The sequence below is a fragment of the Acyrthosiphon pisum genome, chromosome A2 (genome assembly GCF_005508785.2).
Source record: "Acyrthosiphon pisum isolate AL4f chromosome A2, pea_aphid_22Mar2018_4r6ur, whole genome shotgun sequence".
Lineage (NCBI taxonomy): Eukaryota > Metazoa > Arthropoda > Insecta > Hemiptera > Aphididae > Acyrthosiphon > Acyrthosiphon pisum.
The window spans coordinates 54,342,128-54,361,903 of record NC_042495.1 but is presented as its reverse complement, the minus strand read 5'-3'; the positions used below and the strand labels follow the sequence as shown (position 1 = coordinate 54,361,903).

General features: G+C 27.3%; 2 protein-coding genes and 1 non-coding gene across 7 annotated transcripts in view; 2 read left to right on the top strand and 1 right to left on the bottom strand.

Annotated features, from left to right (window-relative positions):
• The window catches only part of LOC100162555 (procollagen-lysine,2-oxoglutarate 5-dioxygenase), a 13,609-nt gene extending 2,387 nt beyond the window's left edge, over positions 1 to 11,222 (top strand). Inside the window, exons 2-16 of one of the 2 annotated variants that reach the window (XM_008185557.3) lie at positions 3,158 to 3,246; positions 3,317 to 3,450; positions 3,523 to 3,689; positions 3,880 to 4,056; positions 4,565 to 4,764; positions 5,604 to 5,735; positions 5,813 to 5,931; positions 6,018 to 6,119; positions 6,178 to 6,303; positions 7,557 to 7,695; positions 7,753 to 7,935; positions 8,015 to 8,119; positions 8,503 to 8,652; positions 10,215 to 10,343; positions 10,407 to 11,222. In XM_008185557.3, the coding sequence (XP_008183779.1) occupies positions 3,158 to 3,246; positions 3,317 to 3,450; positions 3,523 to 3,689; positions 3,880 to 4,056; positions 4,565 to 4,764; positions 5,604 to 5,735; positions 5,813 to 5,931; positions 6,018 to 6,119; positions 6,178 to 6,303; positions 7,557 to 7,695; positions 7,753 to 7,935; positions 8,015 to 8,119; positions 8,503 to 8,652; positions 10,215 to 10,343; positions 10,407 to 10,562 (2,108 nt within the window). In that variant the 3' untranslated portion in view covers positions 10,563 to 11,222. Of the gene's footprint in view, positions 1 to 3,157; positions 3,247 to 3,316; positions 3,451 to 3,522; positions 3,690 to 3,879; positions 4,057 to 4,564; positions 4,765 to 5,603; positions 5,736 to 5,812; positions 5,932 to 6,017; positions 6,120 to 6,177; positions 6,304 to 7,556; positions 7,696 to 7,752; positions 7,936 to 8,014; positions 8,120 to 8,190; positions 8,338 to 8,502; positions 8,653 to 10,214; positions 10,344 to 10,406 lie in introns of both variants that reach the window. The other variant, XM_003244960.4, reaches the window with a different exon arrangement.
• On the bottom strand, positions 6,311 to 14,878 carry LOC100159848 (zinc finger protein 569). 4 transcript variants are annotated; one of them, XM_029490826.1, is made up of 9 exons: positions 14,761 to 14,878; positions 14,524 to 14,682; positions 14,245 to 14,457; positions 13,554 to 13,744; positions 13,291 to 13,440; positions 11,729 to 12,672; positions 6,950 to 7,143; positions 6,735 to 6,884; positions 6,311 to 6,529 (listed from the first exon to the last, which is right to left on the bottom strand). In XM_029490826.1, exons 4-9 carry the CDS (start codon positions 13,715 to 13,717, stop codon positions 6,368 to 6,370), a joined length of 1,764 nt encoding a protein of 587 aa, XP_029346686.1. In that variant the 5' UTR covers positions 13,718 to 13,744; positions 14,245 to 14,457; positions 14,524 to 14,682; positions 14,761 to 14,878; the 3' UTR covers positions 6,311 to 6,367. The 4 variants fall into 4 exon arrangements, with proteins under 4 accessions (XP_029346686.1, XP_016660444.1, XP_008183778.1 ...); XM_016804955.2 differs by having other exon boundaries at positions 14,346 to 14,457; XM_008185556.3 differs by having other exon boundaries at positions 14,245 to 14,296.
• A 3,132-nt stretch (positions 14,879 to 18,010) lies between these two features.
• Positions 18,011 to 18,213, top strand: LOC115034358. Its single transcript, XR_003839723.1, has one exon. It is a non-coding gene; the product is annotated as a small nucleolar RNA U3 (small nucleolar RNA).
• The last annotated feature ends 1,563 nt before the right edge of the window (positions 18,214 to 19,776 follow it).

Below are 19,776 nucleotides of genomic sequence, written 5' to 3'. Positions count from 1 at the left end.
CGAAGACAAACAAATGGTTGCGTAGCGTCCTTTTAAAAATACAAATATTTAGTTTACTCTTGGAAATTTCTAATCTTATTTGATCATTTTTAATTTTATAAATTTTACTCCGTCATTATCCATAGGTCTTTTTTAAGATCCTAAATATATTATTGACTGCTAAAGGTTAAAAAAAATTATTAAAATATCAAAGAATTAAAAATTCTTGGTTTAGTTAGGAGAGTATGAAATGAGTGTATAACTAATGCATTTGTATGAGATAGCTATTAGAGAATTAGATAAAATCTTAAAATGTTCTTGTTAAATTGTGAGGTCTATTTTGGAGTTTGGAGCTTTTATATGGGATCCTTATACTAAATACTTCATGGGTAAATAATTAAATTGAGCGTGTTCAGCTCAAGTTCCTTAACCATATTTTAATAAAATACATCTGAATCTACCTTATGTATATAAACTAACACTAATTTATTATGTGTATACCATTCATCAAATCCAGAGGATGTTATTTTCATAATAAATAATATTTATGTGAAATAAATGTATAAAAGTACTTTCTCCTCTGTTGCCTATTTACATTTTTTTTATTTATTAGTTATCAATTGCTTTATTGAGTTTAATTGCAAGATATATTCCTATAAATGGCTCACTTAAATGCTTAAATGTAGCATTTAGAACATCAGAGCCAGCCTTTGGCTTGCCCTGGGCCTTATGCATGTATATGATATTTTGGGCCTTGAGTTAAAAAAAAATTTTATTTTATTCTGAGGCCTCGCCTAAAGAAAATTGTTCCAGGCCTCGTTCCGTCGGCTCTGTACAACATATTTATTATTTTGTCGATAAATATAAAATTGCATATTATATATTACTTAATAATACTAATTCATTAAAATTTGTAGGTATAAGTAAAATATTATATTATATTATATAGGTAGATGTATGGTTTTTGATAAAATAAATATCAAAATAATTTAATAATATAATTTTATTATATCTTATTGGTTAATATTAATATGCATAATAAATAGCATTGTAAATATCAAACTTTGGAACTATTATAAGGTTTAATCAATATATTTTATACCTACCTATCACTATCATTTTTTAATTCATAAATTCAACTAACTCATAGGTTTCTAGTTCTTAGAAAAAAATATTTATCGATCTATCATTTCTGTGGTATGGAATATATAGGGACCTATACTTAATAGATAATTGTGTAAGTAATAGGTACATATTGGTTAACTAATATTACCATATAAATAAAATGATTTTTTGTATGATTTTTCTAGCACATTATTTAATATTTACTATCTGTAACATTAATCATTTCTGTATGCTTCCTGTTTGCATCTTATCATTTATTTTTACTAGGGTCAGTCGGAAATGTCACTCCATTCTTTTTTCCTTACATCTATAATGTATTCAAATGAATACTTTGTTAATTTCACTTATGGATTCACAAATTTTTATCTAATCATATTATATAATATTTTATTCTATATAAACTGTAACTATGTTAATAACATAATTCTCATTTTCTGTTCTGTGTGTAATCTGTACATCTGGGGCACACTAAACATAATAATATTATATCTGTTATTTTATTTTTAAATATGCTGATTATGAAAATTAATGTTTGTAATATAAATAGTTCAAAATCCAAATTGAATTTATCAATTCTTTATTAACCTAAATAGAATAATATAGAACTGTAAACTTGTTATTGCTTGTTCAGGCTCGTATTAGGCCTGGGAGATACTGAGAACATTTCGGTTAGGTTCTCAGTGGGCCGGTCATGAGTGTTTGGCCATAATTTTATTTTTATATAATATTGAGAAATTAGTAACTACAGACATTTGTAGAAAACATAAATGAATCTAATTATTAAACCAGTGGCGGCGTGAGAGGATTTTTGTGAGACAATTGTCTGACAGCTAAAAGGGGTGGTTGGTGGGTACTGGGTAGGTACCTATAGTGGATAGTCAGTTCTGAAAAATATTGAGTGACACAACGTATCAAATAAATAAATATATAAACTATTTATAAGTTTTTAATTGAAAGGGCCGTGCTCGCCAGCTTATGGTAATCGCCAATCGATAAAAAAGACCAAGGAAAAAAAGAACAATTTTTAAAAATATATTAATTGATTATCACAAAATAAAAAAAAAAGTTATTGATATCAAATTATTATTATTTAACAAAATTAAATATTAATGATATTGTGTCGTGCGTGCTACAGCAGTTAAGAAATTTTTAAATTATAATATAAATATTAAAAAATAAGATATAATTAAATATTTGAATAAATAAATAAAAGCCCCCCGCGGCTCTGTGCAAATTAAATAGGTGGGTCGTGTGTGCTGCAACTAACATTTTCTTGTCTCACTGTCAAAAAAGTTCGCGCTGCCACTGTATTAAACTGTACAGTAACAGTAGTTGTGGTCAAACAAACGTTAGAATTCTTAAAACTCGGTGGGCCGACACTTTGTCTACCTGGCGCTATGTCTATTATAACTTTATTAACTTTATCAATTTCTGTTGTTATTGTATAGGTTTTTAACTATCAAACAATACTTTAAAAAATAACTCTACAGTAAGAATAAAAAGTTAATCCAAATGTATAGACTAAATTTAGTCCATAAGTATTCTAAAGATTATAGTTGTGTATAGGCAATTATTTGTATGGTATTAATATTTTTTAAATAATTAACTAAAATATAAATCAGGATATGTTATAATATTATAATAATATGTTTGTGTGTTTACTTGTCATTGATTTATTTTAATATTGTATGATATTGGCTAATTTAGTTATTAAACTAAATTAAGGTTACTATTTACTATTAAGGTTACTATTAAAAGTAGTAATTTAACTGTCAGTTATATTTAAAATATAATTTAAATTGAGCCAAACCAATTATTTTTCTATAAATAAATAAATATAATTATTATTTAGTATTAAATAATACAATAAGTATTAGGTACTTACTATTTATGTTATAGCTTGATCATCATTCATAACAAATATAATAATAATAACAATAATTGCAGGTATTTTCAAGTTATCTCAACTTCAAATTACACACAAGTGTCAAGCTAATAAATCTTTTTATAAGTATAAATATTAAAAAGTAATTATGATTCTAATTATTTTTAGATTTGCTTGTACTCACAGTAGCTTCTGAAAAAAATGATGGTTTCAAAAGATTCATTGATTCTGCTAACCTAAATGGCCTTAAAACTAAAGTAAATATATTATATTATTTAAAACTGTTATGAATTATTTTCAGTTTCTAATTTATGTATTTTTCTGTAGGTGCTTGGTGTTGATAAGCCATGGCAAGGAGGCAACATGAATAGTGTTGGTGGTGGTTACAAACTAAATTTGTATCTTGAAGCATTAGAGCCTTATAAAAACAATGATAATTTAGCAGTATTACTCACTGATGCGTAATACATTTTTAATTAAAATAATATTTTATTGACTAGGTTACTAAATTAATTACATTATGGTTTTTTCAGATATGATGTTGTACTTTTAGCTAACAGCAGTACAATTCTAAATGCATTTACTGAATTTGATTCTTCGATCGTAATTTCAACCGAAAATAGTTGTTGGCCAGATAGAAAATTAGCAGATAAATATCCTACTGTTGATCTGAATGGTTATAGATTTATAAACTCTGGAGGTTTGTTTACAATTGCATGTTAATTTAACTACATAATTAAAAATATTATTATGAGTTAATACTTGTTATATGTTTTAAAATAATGTTTAAATAGGTACTCAATATTATATTCTAATATATTGTTTAGTCTTACACAAAAAAAATGAGTGCTTATAAAATGTTAATAATTTTAAAACTTTTATTTAAACAGGTATAATTGGTTATGCTAGCCAATTGTATAAGTTACTATCCGAGAAGCCAATAAAAAATCTTGGAGACGATCAATTGCATTTGACAAATTTGTATTTAGATACCGATTTACGTGAAAAGCTTAATATTAAATTGGATAATTATGCAAAATTGTTTCAAAATGTCTATCTTGCTGAAGGTTAGAATATTTTTAAATTTTTTCTATCTGAATTTTAGATTTTCAGCTTGAGCAATGTCTTATAATTAATCAATTTTTAAGTTTACAGCATTTACGTGTTTGTTCAGTGACTGGACAAATTGGACTTTTCTTCAGGAATTTTTTAGGGGGATAATTTTTTCGATACAGTATTATATTTTTGGCTATAATAAACAGCCAATGACTACGCCTCTGTGCTTATGTATTTACATATACATTTATTTTGTTTACCATGATATTATTATAACTTATAATTTATAAATTTATAAGCTCTTCAGCTCTTCAGCTACAGTTATAATGCTGTCTGTAATATTAGAAAAACTATTTAAACATTTACGGTTCCTTACAGTTTATATAATGCAATTATAATTTTTAATTTAATAGACTTGATCTGCTACCAATATATTATATTGGTAGTAAACTAAATGCGTGACAAATGTCTGTTTTTTTTCTCAATTGGGGTTTAAACTGATTTTATTTGTATTTACAGACGATATAAAACTGAAACTTGTAAATAAATCATATGTATTGGAAAATATTAATTTTAATACTCAACCAGCTGTTATTCATGGAAATGGATTATCTAAAATAACATTCAATAGCTACACAAATTATATTCCAAATAAGTGGTCTCCTGAGAGTGGCTGTAAAACATGCTATGACAATAATCTAGATCTTTCAACGCTCAAGGTTCTTTCACATATAAATTTTTTTCTACAAATTTATGTACAACCATGAAGACTAGAATAAGGAGACCAAACTCATACGGCCGCCTTCTTGAAAAAACATCCTGCACTCGTTGCATTCATTTGCATGATTAAAAGGCCACATGCTGCGTTGCGGTCACAAAGATTGGTTCTTTAACCAGCATACTATAAACCTATAGGGATCATATTAATAACATTATATCTAATCATCTTACATGCATCTTCTATGCTTGTATATCTGTATTACATACATAAAAAATTGGCCAAGTGAAAGTCCGACTCGCGTACGAAGGGTTCCGTATCATTATCAGCTATAAACATGTTGACAACACTGCTTATATATTCTAGGATTATTATTATTTGTTGTTCTAGTGGCAACAGAAATACATAATCTGTGAAAATTTCAACTTTCTAACTTTCATGGTTCATGAGATACAGCCTAGTGACAGACGGATGGACAGCAGGGCCTTAGTAATAAGGTCCCGTTTTACCGTACGGAACCCTAAAAATTACTATGTACAATATGCACATTAAACATATATAAATGCATAATTGTACAAGCTATAACATTTATAATGGGTCATGGTTAGGTTAGGTTAGGTATGTAATATGATGCATATATTTTCCAAAAAACCTAAAAATAACATGTATAATCCCTATACTATACGGGTTAATGTAGTAACCTTTAAGACTGCAGCACAGCCTGAAGCTGTTTGATTGTGGAAAAAACTCATTTTGAGACGTTTTCAGTAGTTGGGTTTGGTCTTCTTATTTTAGTCTTCATAGTAGGTACCAACTATAATTTGTTAATGTTTATTTTAGGAAGAAAATTATCCAAAAGTTCTGTTATCTATAATAGTTGATAAACCTACTCCATTTTTTGATGAGTTTTTAGACAAAATTGAAAACATTGATTATCCAAAGAGCAGACTGTGTTTGTCTATTACTACACTTGTAATATTTCTTATTAATCAATAACTGAATTAGTATTTACTCTTCAAATTTTCTATATATTGATTTTAAACGTTTAGGTGGACTATCATAAAGAGCACGTGGATAAATTTATTTCTAAAATAGGTGATAAATACAATGCATCATTTGTATTTCACAAGACTGCAGAAGAAAGCATACATGCACGGCACTTTTCATTGTAAATAATATTGTTTTAAAAAATCATATTATTTATATTTGTTTTGTATTTGTTAATTGTTAATTATAATTTTTTATTTTTTACAGTTCATTATGCACGAGCAAATTGTGTGACTTTTTATTTTACATTGAGAATGAAGCACATTTAGATAATCCACAAACATTGAAAATATTAATTCAGCGTAACAAGTAATAATATTTCTCTCAATTATTTATAATAAATAATGTTTAATTTATTTTTATTTAGAAAAATTATTGCCCCAATGCTTACACGACCATTTAAAGCTTGGTCTAACTTTTGGGGAGCCTTATCTAAAGAAGGATTCTATGCTAGATCGTTTGACTACATGGATATTGTCAATTACAATAAAACGTAAGTCTTAATCAAGAAAAAAGCACTTTATTTAAGACACATATTAATTTATAATTATTTTTCATTATGATTCAAATGCTATACTGAAATCTGTCTTGAAACTTCTTCGGTCTATACTGTATTTATTGTCAGCTGAACACTCGTATACACCAGCATCCATTTGTGTTCCTGGATCAATTTCTAATTTAGACTTAATGCTATCTTCGGCAATATTCCACTCATGAACCTTAAATAAAACCAACTAGTTTAAATTCTATTACATACAACTATACCTATTAATGATTAAATATATTGTTGTTTAAAAAACAAAGTATTCAAAATTTACTTAATAAGCACTTAACAGTTGTTTATGTAATTATTTTATTTTGTGTCATTATTAGATAATATCTAATTTAATCCCTTAAAATTATTCTTTAAGATATTTTACTTACATGGTGATTGTAATGATAATACAGTTCAGTACCATCTTTATACCAAGTGATTTGAGGTCTTGGATTTCCTCTGGCTACACAAACAAATACTATTTTATGCCCAAGTACATATTCGTAATCGAAATGTGATGCCATGACTATTTTTGCTCCCTAAATTAAAATGAATAATAATAATTAAACTTCTTAATACTATCAACAAATATTTGGCACAATACATCATTATGATTGTAGTATTGATCAGATTCTGGGTCTCTGTATTTTCCTGTAATAGGTAATCCAATCTGCACTCTGCTTTTTGATCTACTTCTCCCTCTGCCACGTTTACCACAGACATCTGTTATAATTCCAAATATAATTGCTGTGATTAATGCAGCTACTATTATGTTCTTAAATCCCATTCTGCACTCGCCTGAAATCATAAAAAAGTTATTTAAATTAAGTAATAGCTTTGAAAAATTAATTATCTACATTATTAAACATTTTGTTAAAATAAGTTTTAAATGTAATATTTATTACTTTTGTTGTTTTTATTCTCTGTTAATAACTTTGATACGTATTCAAATCTTAGTAAGACTTAATGTCCTTTTTGTTTTGCTATACCTTGGCACAACTTTATTCTGTTGACTACAATGAAAAACTAACTGTGTCCTCGTCATGTTGAATGCAATTCTGACCCTATCCTGGTTTATGATCAATTAAAGGGCACTTCCTTTTAAATTGCTAATTCTATTAAATCCCCCTGTTGCATTTTATAATAACAAATTTGCTTAAAAAAATAGTTTTAATATATTGATGTAATATTTATGTACGATAATGTTTTAGAGGAATCTGGAATGTACCTTATATAAGTAGTTGTTACTTAATGAAAGGTACAATTTTAGAAAATAAATACACTAGGCCATCATACAAAGAAGATAACTTGGATTATGATATGGCATTTAGTAAATCATTAAGAGAAAAGGTATTTTGAAGTCATAATTTTAAAGTTGAAAATTATTTATGAAAATGTTATTTTTAGGGGGTTTTTATGTATATTGATAATCAATATACTTATGGGCATTTGATTGATTCAGAATCATTTGATATTACTCTTAAGAATCCTGAAGTATACCAAATATTTGAAAACAGATATGATTGGGAACAGCGTTATATTCATCCAGAATATATGGAAAATTTTAATCCAGATAAAAAACCAGCTGAGGTAATTATTTAACCGAATTTCAACTAAATAAAAAATTATTGTAAATATTCTTTATGTATATATTTATTTTATTGTAAAGCCATGCCCAGATGTATTTTGGTTCCCAATCTTAACTGAACAGTTTTGCCAAGAATTTATCGAAATTATGGAGAATTTTGGTCAATGGTCAGATGGTACAAATAACGTAAGTCATCCAGTAAATATCTATTTTAAATATAACAATTTGAACAGCAAATGACATAAATTGAATTGAAGGACACACGCCTTCGAACTGGTTATGAAGCTGTACCAACCAGAGACATACACATGAATCAAGTTGGACTTGAGAAGCATTGGCTCGAATTTCTTCGCTCATATGTTCAGCCAATACAAAAGAAAGCATTTATTGGTTACACTCACGACGTATGTGTGAATGAAAACCAAACAAAATTAAAACAATATTAAAGCATGTGTGTGTTCTCTGCTTGACATTAATAAATAAACATAATATAATTATTACCTATGTGTATATAAAGTAATATGTGAGAGTAATTATTAACAATAGCGCATGATAACCTCAAACCGTAGGATCCCAGATTGGATAATGGATATGAAGCTGTGCCAACAAGAGACATTCATATGAAACAAGTTGGGTTACAAAATGTGTGGCTAGAGTTCTTAAGACTATTTGTTTCCCGATTACAGGAGCATGTGTATCTTGGCTATTACTCAGATGGCGTAAGCTGCTTTTTACTTTTAATTATTATTTTATTATTAACTAATTATACTTTGTGCATATTTTTATAAAATATTTGTTTTTGCTTGCTTGCTTGCTTCAACTAACTTAATTATGTTCTATCATGCAATTTATATATTTTAAATATCTAAACAGTAGAAGTTTTTTAAATCTAATAGTTAAAAGTAGAAATTTGATTAAATTTTCAGTATTTTTTTTTAAAATTGAAATGAATATTATTGACAATGTCATAATATAACAGTACCTATGCAGAATTATAAATAGTCTTATATTTTCTTTCAGACAATGCTTATTCCTTAACATAGCTTATTAAATATTTTTGGTGGATACAAAAAAGTGCCCACTCGTCTATTACTAGCACCCAAAATATTGATTTTTATCTTTTTATTAATTTATATTATTTTGAAATTTGTTAAATTTATTTTAAGTAATATAAAAAAAAATCTTTTCATAAACTTTTGAACTAGTTACATCTAATAAATAGTTAACATAGTTATAGATGATTGATTGTTCTTTAACCTCTATACTCCAAAGTTTAAACAATAGATACACCCATGCATGTAAGCTTTAAATATGTAACGATTTACAGATTACTGACTTGTAATTTGTGTCGCACTGTGCGGATTTGCTTACTGTATCTCAATATCAACTTTTTTTTCTTGCCAAACTTTTCTTAGGTTTTGAATCTTTTGTTGGTTGCCTTTTGATTTTGATAATGCCCTTGTTTCTACTATAGTACTATTGGTCTAAAAGGGTCTAATATAACTTCAACTCTCTAGATTCTGACTGTAACATCAACATGAAAAGTGTAATACCAAGTAAGCACAATTAGCTTTAGTTATCTTTCTTTTCTTTATTTACTCTGACACAGTGACGTATCTAGGGGGGTTAGAGGGTAGTAACCTCCCCAAAAACTGTTAAATAATAACATTTTCATTAATAAATTATTTTCAGATAAAATTTGTCAAAAATTAATTTTAACCTCCTCCCTGTATTTTCAATATTATTGTAGAGCTTACCTCGTGGTTGCTTCGTCCTATTAATTCAATATTCAATACCATCTGTATTGATTTGCCATGATTTGTTAGTAATGCTTCCTACTTAAATAATATCTATCACATTCTTAAGTAAAACAATATTGAATCTGAATGGCTTGGCTAAGAGGATGTCCCCTCATAAATTCCCAAGTCTATGTGAAACAAATCTCTCGTTGACCTTCCTATTTGAATTTTTGGTCTTGCGTTTAACAGTCATAATCATAATGATCAGTTCTACTCTTTTATCAGGGAACAAATTATAAAACTAAAATAAACATTATAAGCTTATTGAAAAAATCTAAACTGAATTATACAAATTATATTAATGTTTTAAGTAAGAAATAAGTTCAAAATGGCATGTTTGTAAATTCCTATACAGATTTTATGTTAAATGTATTATATTTTATTATTTTAACACATGTAGCTCTGGTTAATTGGTGATTAATTACTGTCTTAAATACAAATAATAATCAATGAGTAACATTATTTTACTAATACTTTTATAGCCTCCTCGTTCTCTGATGAACTTTGTCGTCAAATACAACCCACTTGGTCAGGCTTCATTGAGGCCTCACCATGATTCATCTACTTATACCATAAATATAGCTTTAAATTCTCCAGGAAAAGATTATCAGGTATAGTCGCACTAATAAATGTAGTCTTGTTCCGTTTTATTTATAATTTTTAATTTTTTACAGGGAGGTGGTTGCCATTTTTTGAGATATAAGTGTAAAGTTACAGACCTGAAAGTAGGTTGGATGCTTATGCACCCAGGACGGCTCACGCATTACCATGAGGGACTTGAAGTCACCAATGGCACAAGATATATTATGATATCTTTTGTTGATCCTTAATGACCTTGGCATTTTTGCAGATGTATACAACAATTATTTTTTTCTACATTGTATGTTTTACGTTTAGATTTTTTACATTTGTTGATTTTTTTTTTTTTTTTTACCCAATTTAATGAACAAAAATTAGTCATTTAGTTAATAGGTGTTTTATAATCAGACATTTTTAAACTTTTTTTTATAAAATATAAATTATAATAGATACCTAAAATTATTATATGTTACAGTCAAATCGCGATAACTCATAACAACATTTTTTTCTTGGCCCTTGAAGTGTATATGTTATATTTGCGGTATATAATTTTAAAAAAAGTCAAATTTATTTTTATTGTTCTCGATATTCGAGTTATTGTGACTTGACTGAATTAATTGTAAAAAATTACGAACAAAATAATTTAATATTTTTGCGATTGAGTTTAAAATAAAAATATGTCTTAATAGCCTCCTTAAAATGTTTTTGTATTTTAATTATTATATTATGAATGAGCAAATAATATTGTAATTTTTCATTTATTGTAAACAATTTAAGTCAAACAGAAAACAGTACAGATGTCTAGCATTGTAATCGCTTTGCCACACCGGCATAAAATAGTGGTGTCTTATGGGCCATAATATTAAATTTGAAACCAATTATATTGTAATTTCATACTATTCGTAAATTAATTTTGTGCAAAACTATTATCACAGGTCATCTCAGCATATACTGACAATATTTAAAATGTAAATGTTAAGGTGAAATATTCAGGAAATAAGTATAAGATCAGCGTAATAAGAATGATAAAAACCTAAGTACACTAATTTAAGTGTTCAACAGAGAATGATAAAGAAAGAAATATTTAAATACCAATTAAATAATTAGAATTTAAAAATATCAAAATGTTTAGCACATTTCCATTTATTATGATTACTATCACATAAAGTATTTGTAACAGGTCGCTTATTTAAACAAATATAGACAGTCAAATTGATAGTAACAATTGAATATCACTGACTCCTAAGGCATATGCATATAATATAATATATAGAAATCATATATTTTTACAATATTTCTTAATTATATATATTTTTCATTCTTGTTAGTATAGCAGAGTTAAAATGTTAATAGTATAAAATAACATAATAATTAATGTATTAATATTTTTTAAATTATTAAACTTAGTTTTTTTTACCCTTTTTGTGAATCCTCATATGGCGTACAAGGACATTGTTTTCAAAAAAATCTTTCTTACAGATGTGACACTGATACAGCTTCTCACCAGTATGTCTTGACCTCAAATGAACAATAAGTGAATCTTTCCGCACGTATGATTGTTGACAATGATAGCACGAATAAATATTTTCCATTTGATGAATCCTTACATGGCGCAATAAAGTATTGTTATATAAAAACTGTTTGTGGCAATCCTTACAGTCATATGTTTTCTGATTTACTTCGTGAATCTTTCTGTGTTTTGACAAATTGTCATTACGTTGAAATGTTAAATTACAAATGTCACATTTATATGGGGATTCACCAGTGTGTAATCGAATATGAACACGAAGATTGTATTGAGTAGTGAGTTGTTTTAGACAAAAGCGACATTTGAATTTATTTGTATTAGCATGATTTATTGTATGTCTTCGACAATTGGACTGATCATTGAATTGTTTGCAACAAATTGGACACGAAAATATTTTTTTTTTTTTACGTATTTTTAATTTTTTACATTTGATATTTTTAGAACAAACTCTTTTGGAATTATTATTTGTACAATAATCATTATTAGGAAAATGATGTCTCATATGAAAAATGAGCAATTGTTTACTGGTAAATGATAGATCACATAAATCACAAATATAGATGTGTTTTTCTCTTTTACTCGTGTTTTGATAAGTTTTATTATTACAATTAACCAAGTCTTTATAAATTGTTCTTGGCAAATCAGCAAACTTGGAATCATGATCAGTATTACATTTTTCTTTGTTCAAAATAGATTGTATTCCACTTTTTTCAATAACAATTTCACTTTCAAATACAGTATCTCCAATTGTTTCTTTTTTAATTACAATTGTTTTATCATTATATTCTATTTCTAATCTCAAATTATCGGATGCTTTTCTTTGAACCGTACCACTGAAAGATAAAAATGATTTTAGTAAATTAGTAACTGCCAAACAAATCATTTTTAAAGTCTCTTATGTCTAAATAATTTAGGATATATATGTTGTTAGTATCAACTATTTATAAAGGATTGTATAATAAATGTATGAATAATCCGTTAACAAATTATTTACAACTTGTAGATTAAAAGATAATTTTTAATTACACCCTTCAGCACTATCCCTGGATAGTACTATAGTAGATAGTATATGCTCTACCCCACTACCCCTTTACACAAATAAAGGATATGTTGATGCCAAATATTTACTCCCACATGTAGGTATTTTTAATTTTTAAAATAAATTGTAAGAAATACTATTTTTTTTTTTAAAAGACTTGAGTTTTATCTAAAATTATAATTTTCATGCACTTATGATTTATTTTTGCCCTAAAACCATTTCAAATATTTTTAAACACCTATTTTTAGTAAATAGATTAGGATTTTTCTGTTGATCCCCTTCCTATGCCACTGATCAGCAAAACTGTATTGAGTGCTATTTTAACACTATAAGCTTATAGGCTTAGCCATCAGTTCAATCAAATAAAGTTAAAACAAATTGGTAAATGGTTAAAATATGCTAATTCACTCACTATGGTTGAAAACTATTATGTAAGTCTTCAGGTTCTTTTTTAAAGAAACAACTATCTGTTTCTAGATTATTAATTACATCAATTTTGGTTTTGATTTCACAGTTTTCTTCTGTATATATTTCTGGCTTTTGGACAGTATTATTAATGTTTCTGAAATAAAAACAATACACACATTATCTGATCCAAATGGAAAGTACATTTATAATAAATCTTACCGTATAACTTATAAGACTATATAACTTATAACTTATCTATAAACTTACTTATCAATAGGAAAAAGATGATCACTGTCCCCATTATCATGATGCAAAGTAATTTCTTCTTTTACAGAACTTAAAAGAGGGGTATCAAAATAAATATCACTTTCATTTTTAATAGAATGATGACTTTCATCCTTTATTGAAAATTCTGATTGGTCTACACTCATGGTATTATATATAGTAAGGAAATGTTTCTGTGGACAAAATGTAATTTTCCTGAAATAAGGAGTAGGTACTAGGTACCTACTGATCTACAGCTAGTAACATATTATAGAAAAAAACTCATCAGAAATATTAATAACCTCAAATATACTTTTGCAGCTTTGCTTAAACAAACATATTCAAAAGCACTAGAACAGCGTTTCCCAAACTGGGGTCTGTGAATTATTATTATTTGTTATTGTTAGGTTAGGGTATTTTTATTACGGGGTCGGCAATCTTACTATGCTCTAAACTTTAGTCTAAGGGATCAAGTAGAAAAAAAAATTGGGAAGCGCTGCACTGGAATATGCTCCAAGTTCTGACTGATCTTTGATGTTATTATCAAATATCACAATTGTCATGACTATAAATTAACATTTACTACCTTTGCAAACTTGGTATTCAAGAAATTTGTTGAAAAAATAAAACTTTAAATGATGTAGGTTGTAGGTACCGATTAATGTATTAAGAAAAAATCAATTAATTAAGTTACTTGGCAATTTGAGTACTTGAAGTAGTTAAAAGTTTATTTTTATCTTCATTCTCTGTAATTGTAATACATATTATATTAATTGTATGAATAGTACATGGTACCTATTAATTTCCGTTGACGTCTTAGTGAATAATTAATCATTCCTCAAATTAGAGGCTAATTATAACTATCAGATTCAAAATGAATAATGAACTAATGAACATCATATATAAGCTTTAATGTAAAAATAAATAATATTATTTACTGATTTAAAAATGTTATTCTAATAGTATATCTCACCATTTTTAGTATTTAGATTTGATATCCCACAAGCATCTAGCCAAATTTGGCAATTAAATCTTTATTAATCTATAAAAATAGATTATAAATTGTATACATTAGCTTCCACTTTTGCAATCATTTACTGAGTTCCAAATTATTGTTTTTCAAATAAAATACCTAAATAAAAATAAAATAATGATAATAATAATATACTGTATTTATATTTAAAATAATACCAAATAACTGAATAACTACCTTATTAGTTTTACCTAAAGTAAAACATTTAAATGGTTAATGGGTAAACAAAATGTTAAAATTCAATATTATGAATTAATAATTATCATTCATAGATATTTTTATTCACATGTATTTTTAAAAAAAAGCTTATAAATCTGTTATCATTATAGTTAAAATTCAAAATTATGATAACGACGAAAACATGGAATAAATGACCTCCTAATATGGCACGGCTATATTATATATGATAACACCACAGAACAATAGTCATCGGCGTAACTAGGGGGGCTTAGCCCCCCCTGACTTCTATTTAGCTCCCTATGAGGTTTTACTTTTTAGCCCCTCCTTAGACTCGTAGTAAGAATCCAGATCACTACAAAAGAAAAATAATGTGTAAAAATGTAAAATAATAAATTAATAATTAAAATATTATAATATAATAATATAATAAGCGTGCGCAGAATTTCTGGCAGGATAGTCATACATAAATACATTAACACACACACATATTACGTAAATATAATATTCATATTCACACCCAAGTTACAAAAACTAATTTGGATGGGGTAACCTCATTTAACTACATTTACCGTGGTAAAAAATTATTTTATGATTGATTATCAATTATAATAATAATAATATTTAATATTGAGGGGGGCCGGGGGGAGTTCGCAAAGTAATCAAGTGCCTACCATGACTATCCTGTGCGCACGCTTATGTAATTTACATTGTGTACAACCAAGTACGAATTTATTGTAATTAGTCATAGTTTTCGCGGAAGAAATGTGTTTATGTGCTTATAAGGTGTATACCGTAAGAGCGGGATACTTTGCTCCAAATATATTTCTTTTTTAGTTTAAACCTATACTATAGCTTCAATAACAAAGATAAAAATTACCTGTTCGCGTTGTTTTATATGTATAGATGTTGAGAGGTAAGAACAATTTAAAAAAATCCGAATGTCATTCTAAGTGACTTACTTACTTATTCCCAAAAATTTGGAGCAAAGTAAAATACATTACAGGTTACATTTCACAATGATTAAAATTACCTTACTTTAATGCATATAATAACTATTGGTGCAATGTTTAGTGCTTATGTTTTAACTAATCTGAATCTATACATAATATAATTTAATAATATAATTTTTTTTTTTTTTTTTAGTTGATTAAAAGTCTTTTTTCAATAGGTATATTTTAAATTAAATTTTAATCCCCTGGATTTTGGACAACTTTTTCGTCATGAGTTTTTGTGTTTTTGAAAACAACTCTTTTTGTGGCATACATCTTGGAGGCGAACTAATAGATTGATGTTCGAAATGTTTGAAAAAATTTGTAATATTAATAAGAACAATATAAAAAAAACTACAATCTCTTATCTTAAAATCGTAATGTGCTACGATTGATATCAATAAATATTTATTTTGGAGCAATGTTTAACCCCTGGAGTAAAGTATCCCGCTCTTCGTAGCTCCTCGTAGCTTATTGCATATTAGCTTCAATCCTACCTATATAACACCCCTATAGGTATATAATATTATTTTATTACATTTAATAGGTGCCCGTGTCCCATATTGGTATACCTATTCTTATAATAATATTATAGACTATAGTTACCTATATTAGTTGTATCGGCGTATCGCACATTCGTACAGTGGTTGAATACTATTATAATATAATCATTTTATTTTCCAATTCTCAGTTCTCAATTTACTGTGCGTTTGAGCAGACTAAAAGTAAGTAGGTACTATAATAGTGATTTTGAGTACGAATACGCTATAAGTAAATACGTTAAATTGTAGGAATTGTTTATTATTATCATTTATCAAAATGTTCAGTATATTTAATTCAAAAAAAACAAATAGTGCTAAGAACGAACATGACCCAAAAAACCTGCCATCTATAGAAGTTTTGTCAGAGACTTTCAGAAAGATTGTGAAATAACTTCAATTAATTATTGGAAAGTTCATGCATTTTTTCCTATGATTGATAATTTAATAGTCAACATGAAATCCAGATTTTCTACACAAAATTTAGAATTGGCCCAATCTGTTGAAAGCTTCTTAGAACTTGATTTTGAAAGAAGTTCCTATTTTATTGATAGTTATAAGGTAATTAAATAGCATCCAACTAATATTAATATAATTTGTCACATATTGGGTAGACTACTTTTTATATTTTTTACTTGATTTTTAATTTTGGTTTTAGGCTTTGTTTAATATATAGATGAATATGCATTAAAGTCTGAACTAAAAGTAGCAAAAAGGTGTTTGATAAATGCATAAAATTCTGTAGATGGTATAAATGACAAAACACAATGTCTACTTTTGAAATCAGTTGTGCAACAGGAGATCTATCCAAATGTTTATAAATTGTTAAAGATTGCATTCGCTATACCCATAAGTTCGGCTACATGCGAGCGGTCGTTTTCATGTATGAGGAGAATAAAAACCTACATTAGATCGACCATGTCTCAAGATAGATTCAGTGATCTGGCTATAATTAATATAAAAAGACAACTATCTAACATAATAAAGGAAGATGATATTTTAACAATATTTGCATCAAAATAAAGGCGTATACAGTTATAAATGTATTATACATATATATTTTATTATTTACATTTTGTTTTTAATGATGAGTTTACACTTTGATTTTATGGTTTATATTAAATTTTGGTTTTAGGGGACTTTTTGTAACAACTAAATTTCAGTGACGCTTATTAGGGGGGTGTGGGGTGCTATGCCCCCCACGTATTATTTTACACTTTGGTTTTGTAGGACTCTAGCCCCTGTAACTAATAAATCCTAGCTACGCCCATGACAATAATAGCACGGACTATATTATCTAGTCCGTGATTCATAGATCTATTTACTATCGACTATGAATACGGCCCTAAAGCTTTATAAAAAAAAAAATATTACTTAAATCACTTGGTCAAGATCAACATACCTTAAGAGTGAAAAAAAATTCGACGAGATTTTCAACAATTCAGATGATGTACAGATCCGATAGATGGCGCTTATTTAAATTATTTTTAAATGTATTGAAAATCGTTGTTAATCCGTGATTAAACCTTAATAATAATCGACAAACCGATGAACATTTTATGTTATTCTAACACAGTTTTATACGCACAACATAATTGCGTAGTATAACAGATAACTGTAATATATTAGCTATTCAAACAACATTTTTAATTATTATCGGTTGACGGGTCGAAGAGATCGATTTCATTATAAGTACGCGTGAATGATCCTTAGCAATTTAAGATCATACTTCACAGGATCATTTCTGTAGTATGCATCGTCCCCTCCAGGTGCAAATCTGGAGTCGTCATCGGCCACGATGATGAGACTAGTCCATCTACTTGAGCGTGAGATCGCTGGTCATCTGTCGCTCAGCGATGAAGATGATTCAGCAACGATGATCGCTACGGTTCGCCGGATGGTAGGTGGACAGCCTGAGTGGTTCAATTTTATAGTGATATAAATTTGTTAATATCATCAGTTCGTCCTTCTTTATATCATAGAATACTACAGAAAAGTTACTACATGTAGTATTCTATATTTATATCTATCTATCATCTATAACTTACAACGCCTTGAAATATAAAATATTGCACATATGTATCGTAGCGATGACTGATAGCATTGTAGAAATATGTATAGCTATAATCCTATAATTTTATGCGGTATTTACCCAATTAAATTATATAATTTCGATTTCAAGTTACTAAAACTAAAATACTTTGAACTTTTCTATACTTTTACTTAGTACTTATTTCATTGTTGGTTTCTATAGGTGGTAGTTACTACTTAATACTTTATTACTTTTATAAATCGCAATTGCGTGTGGAAAAGGGGTCCAAAAACTTGAAATTTTAGTACAAGATTCCTCATTAGTTACTATAATAGCGATTTAAAAATATAAAAGATAATACTATTCACGATTTCTTTTAAGTATTTAATTAAAATTTAAAGTTTGACTAAAATAATTATATCATGAATATTTGTAAATTATTTCGTATTTAATGTTCAATTTTAGATTCTGAGCTTAGCAATGAATATTTTGATTTTAGAATGATGTGAGTTTTTTTTATTTATTTATTTTTTTGTATCTATATACAATATACATGATTAGTTTTCGAAATAATACGTCGTATTTCAACTTCAGTATCTTGTTCGATGGGAAAGTGGATATAGTTAGTACTTTTGGGAGGTCAAAAGTAAAATGTTTCTAATGGTTTTCAAAAACAAAAGAAAAATTAAGGAAAAACAGGAATTTTTACGCAAAAATACAAAATCTGGCTTTGGTTTTTGGTGTAACTTTAAAACAAATGACCAGATTTTTGACATTTGGCAACCTGACATTTTCACTGGTTGTTTATATTTCAATTTTCTATACATGATAAAATGATCAAAATATTTTGATTTGTTTTGAACTGCTTAGGAACATTTTCAGTTTCCAATAAAATTTTATTAAATTTTTTTCTAGGACTGTCAATAAAACTTTATTTGTTGGGTAAAAAAGCTTGGAAATATAATATAAGGCTCCTACTATATTGTTACAATGAGATTTGAAAAATATTAAAAATCTTTAGTCACAGTTTTTTTGTTATACGTATTTAAAGTTCAAATCTTGACAAAATATGGAAAAATCTCGAAAATTAGCATATTACTTTGAGGTGAGAATTCATAAAAATTTTCTTTTTTATAATCTAAAATTTGAAAATGTAATACAAGATTATTCATAAGTTTGTCTACCTTTATCGGGCTTTATCAAAAAAACAAAATGTCCACAAGCAGATCAAATTCAATTTTTATGAGCGTTTGAAGTTCATATTTTTACAATATTGGATATTTACTCGATTATTGCTCATGTAGCGATTTTGTTATTTTGTTGTTATTCAAAAACGAAAAACTGTAGATACATGAAAATTTTACTGAATGTTTATGTTTTCATTTTATATACACCATACAATTTTAAAAATATTTTGACTCTCTTTGAGCCGTTTACGGACCAGGCACGTAGC

Excerpts from the sequence above, each read along its gene's own strand:
- LOC100159848 (XM_016804953.2), bottom strand. Across the intron at positions 6,885-6,949 it reads AATACTACAATCATAATGAT|GGAGCAAAAATAGTCATGGC; the intron begins GTATTGTGCCAA and ends ATTTTAATTTAG. Across the intron at positions 6,530-6,734 it reads ATTATCATTACAATCACCAT|GTTCATGAGTGGAATATTGC; the intron begins GTAAGTAAAATA and ends GTTTTATTTAAG.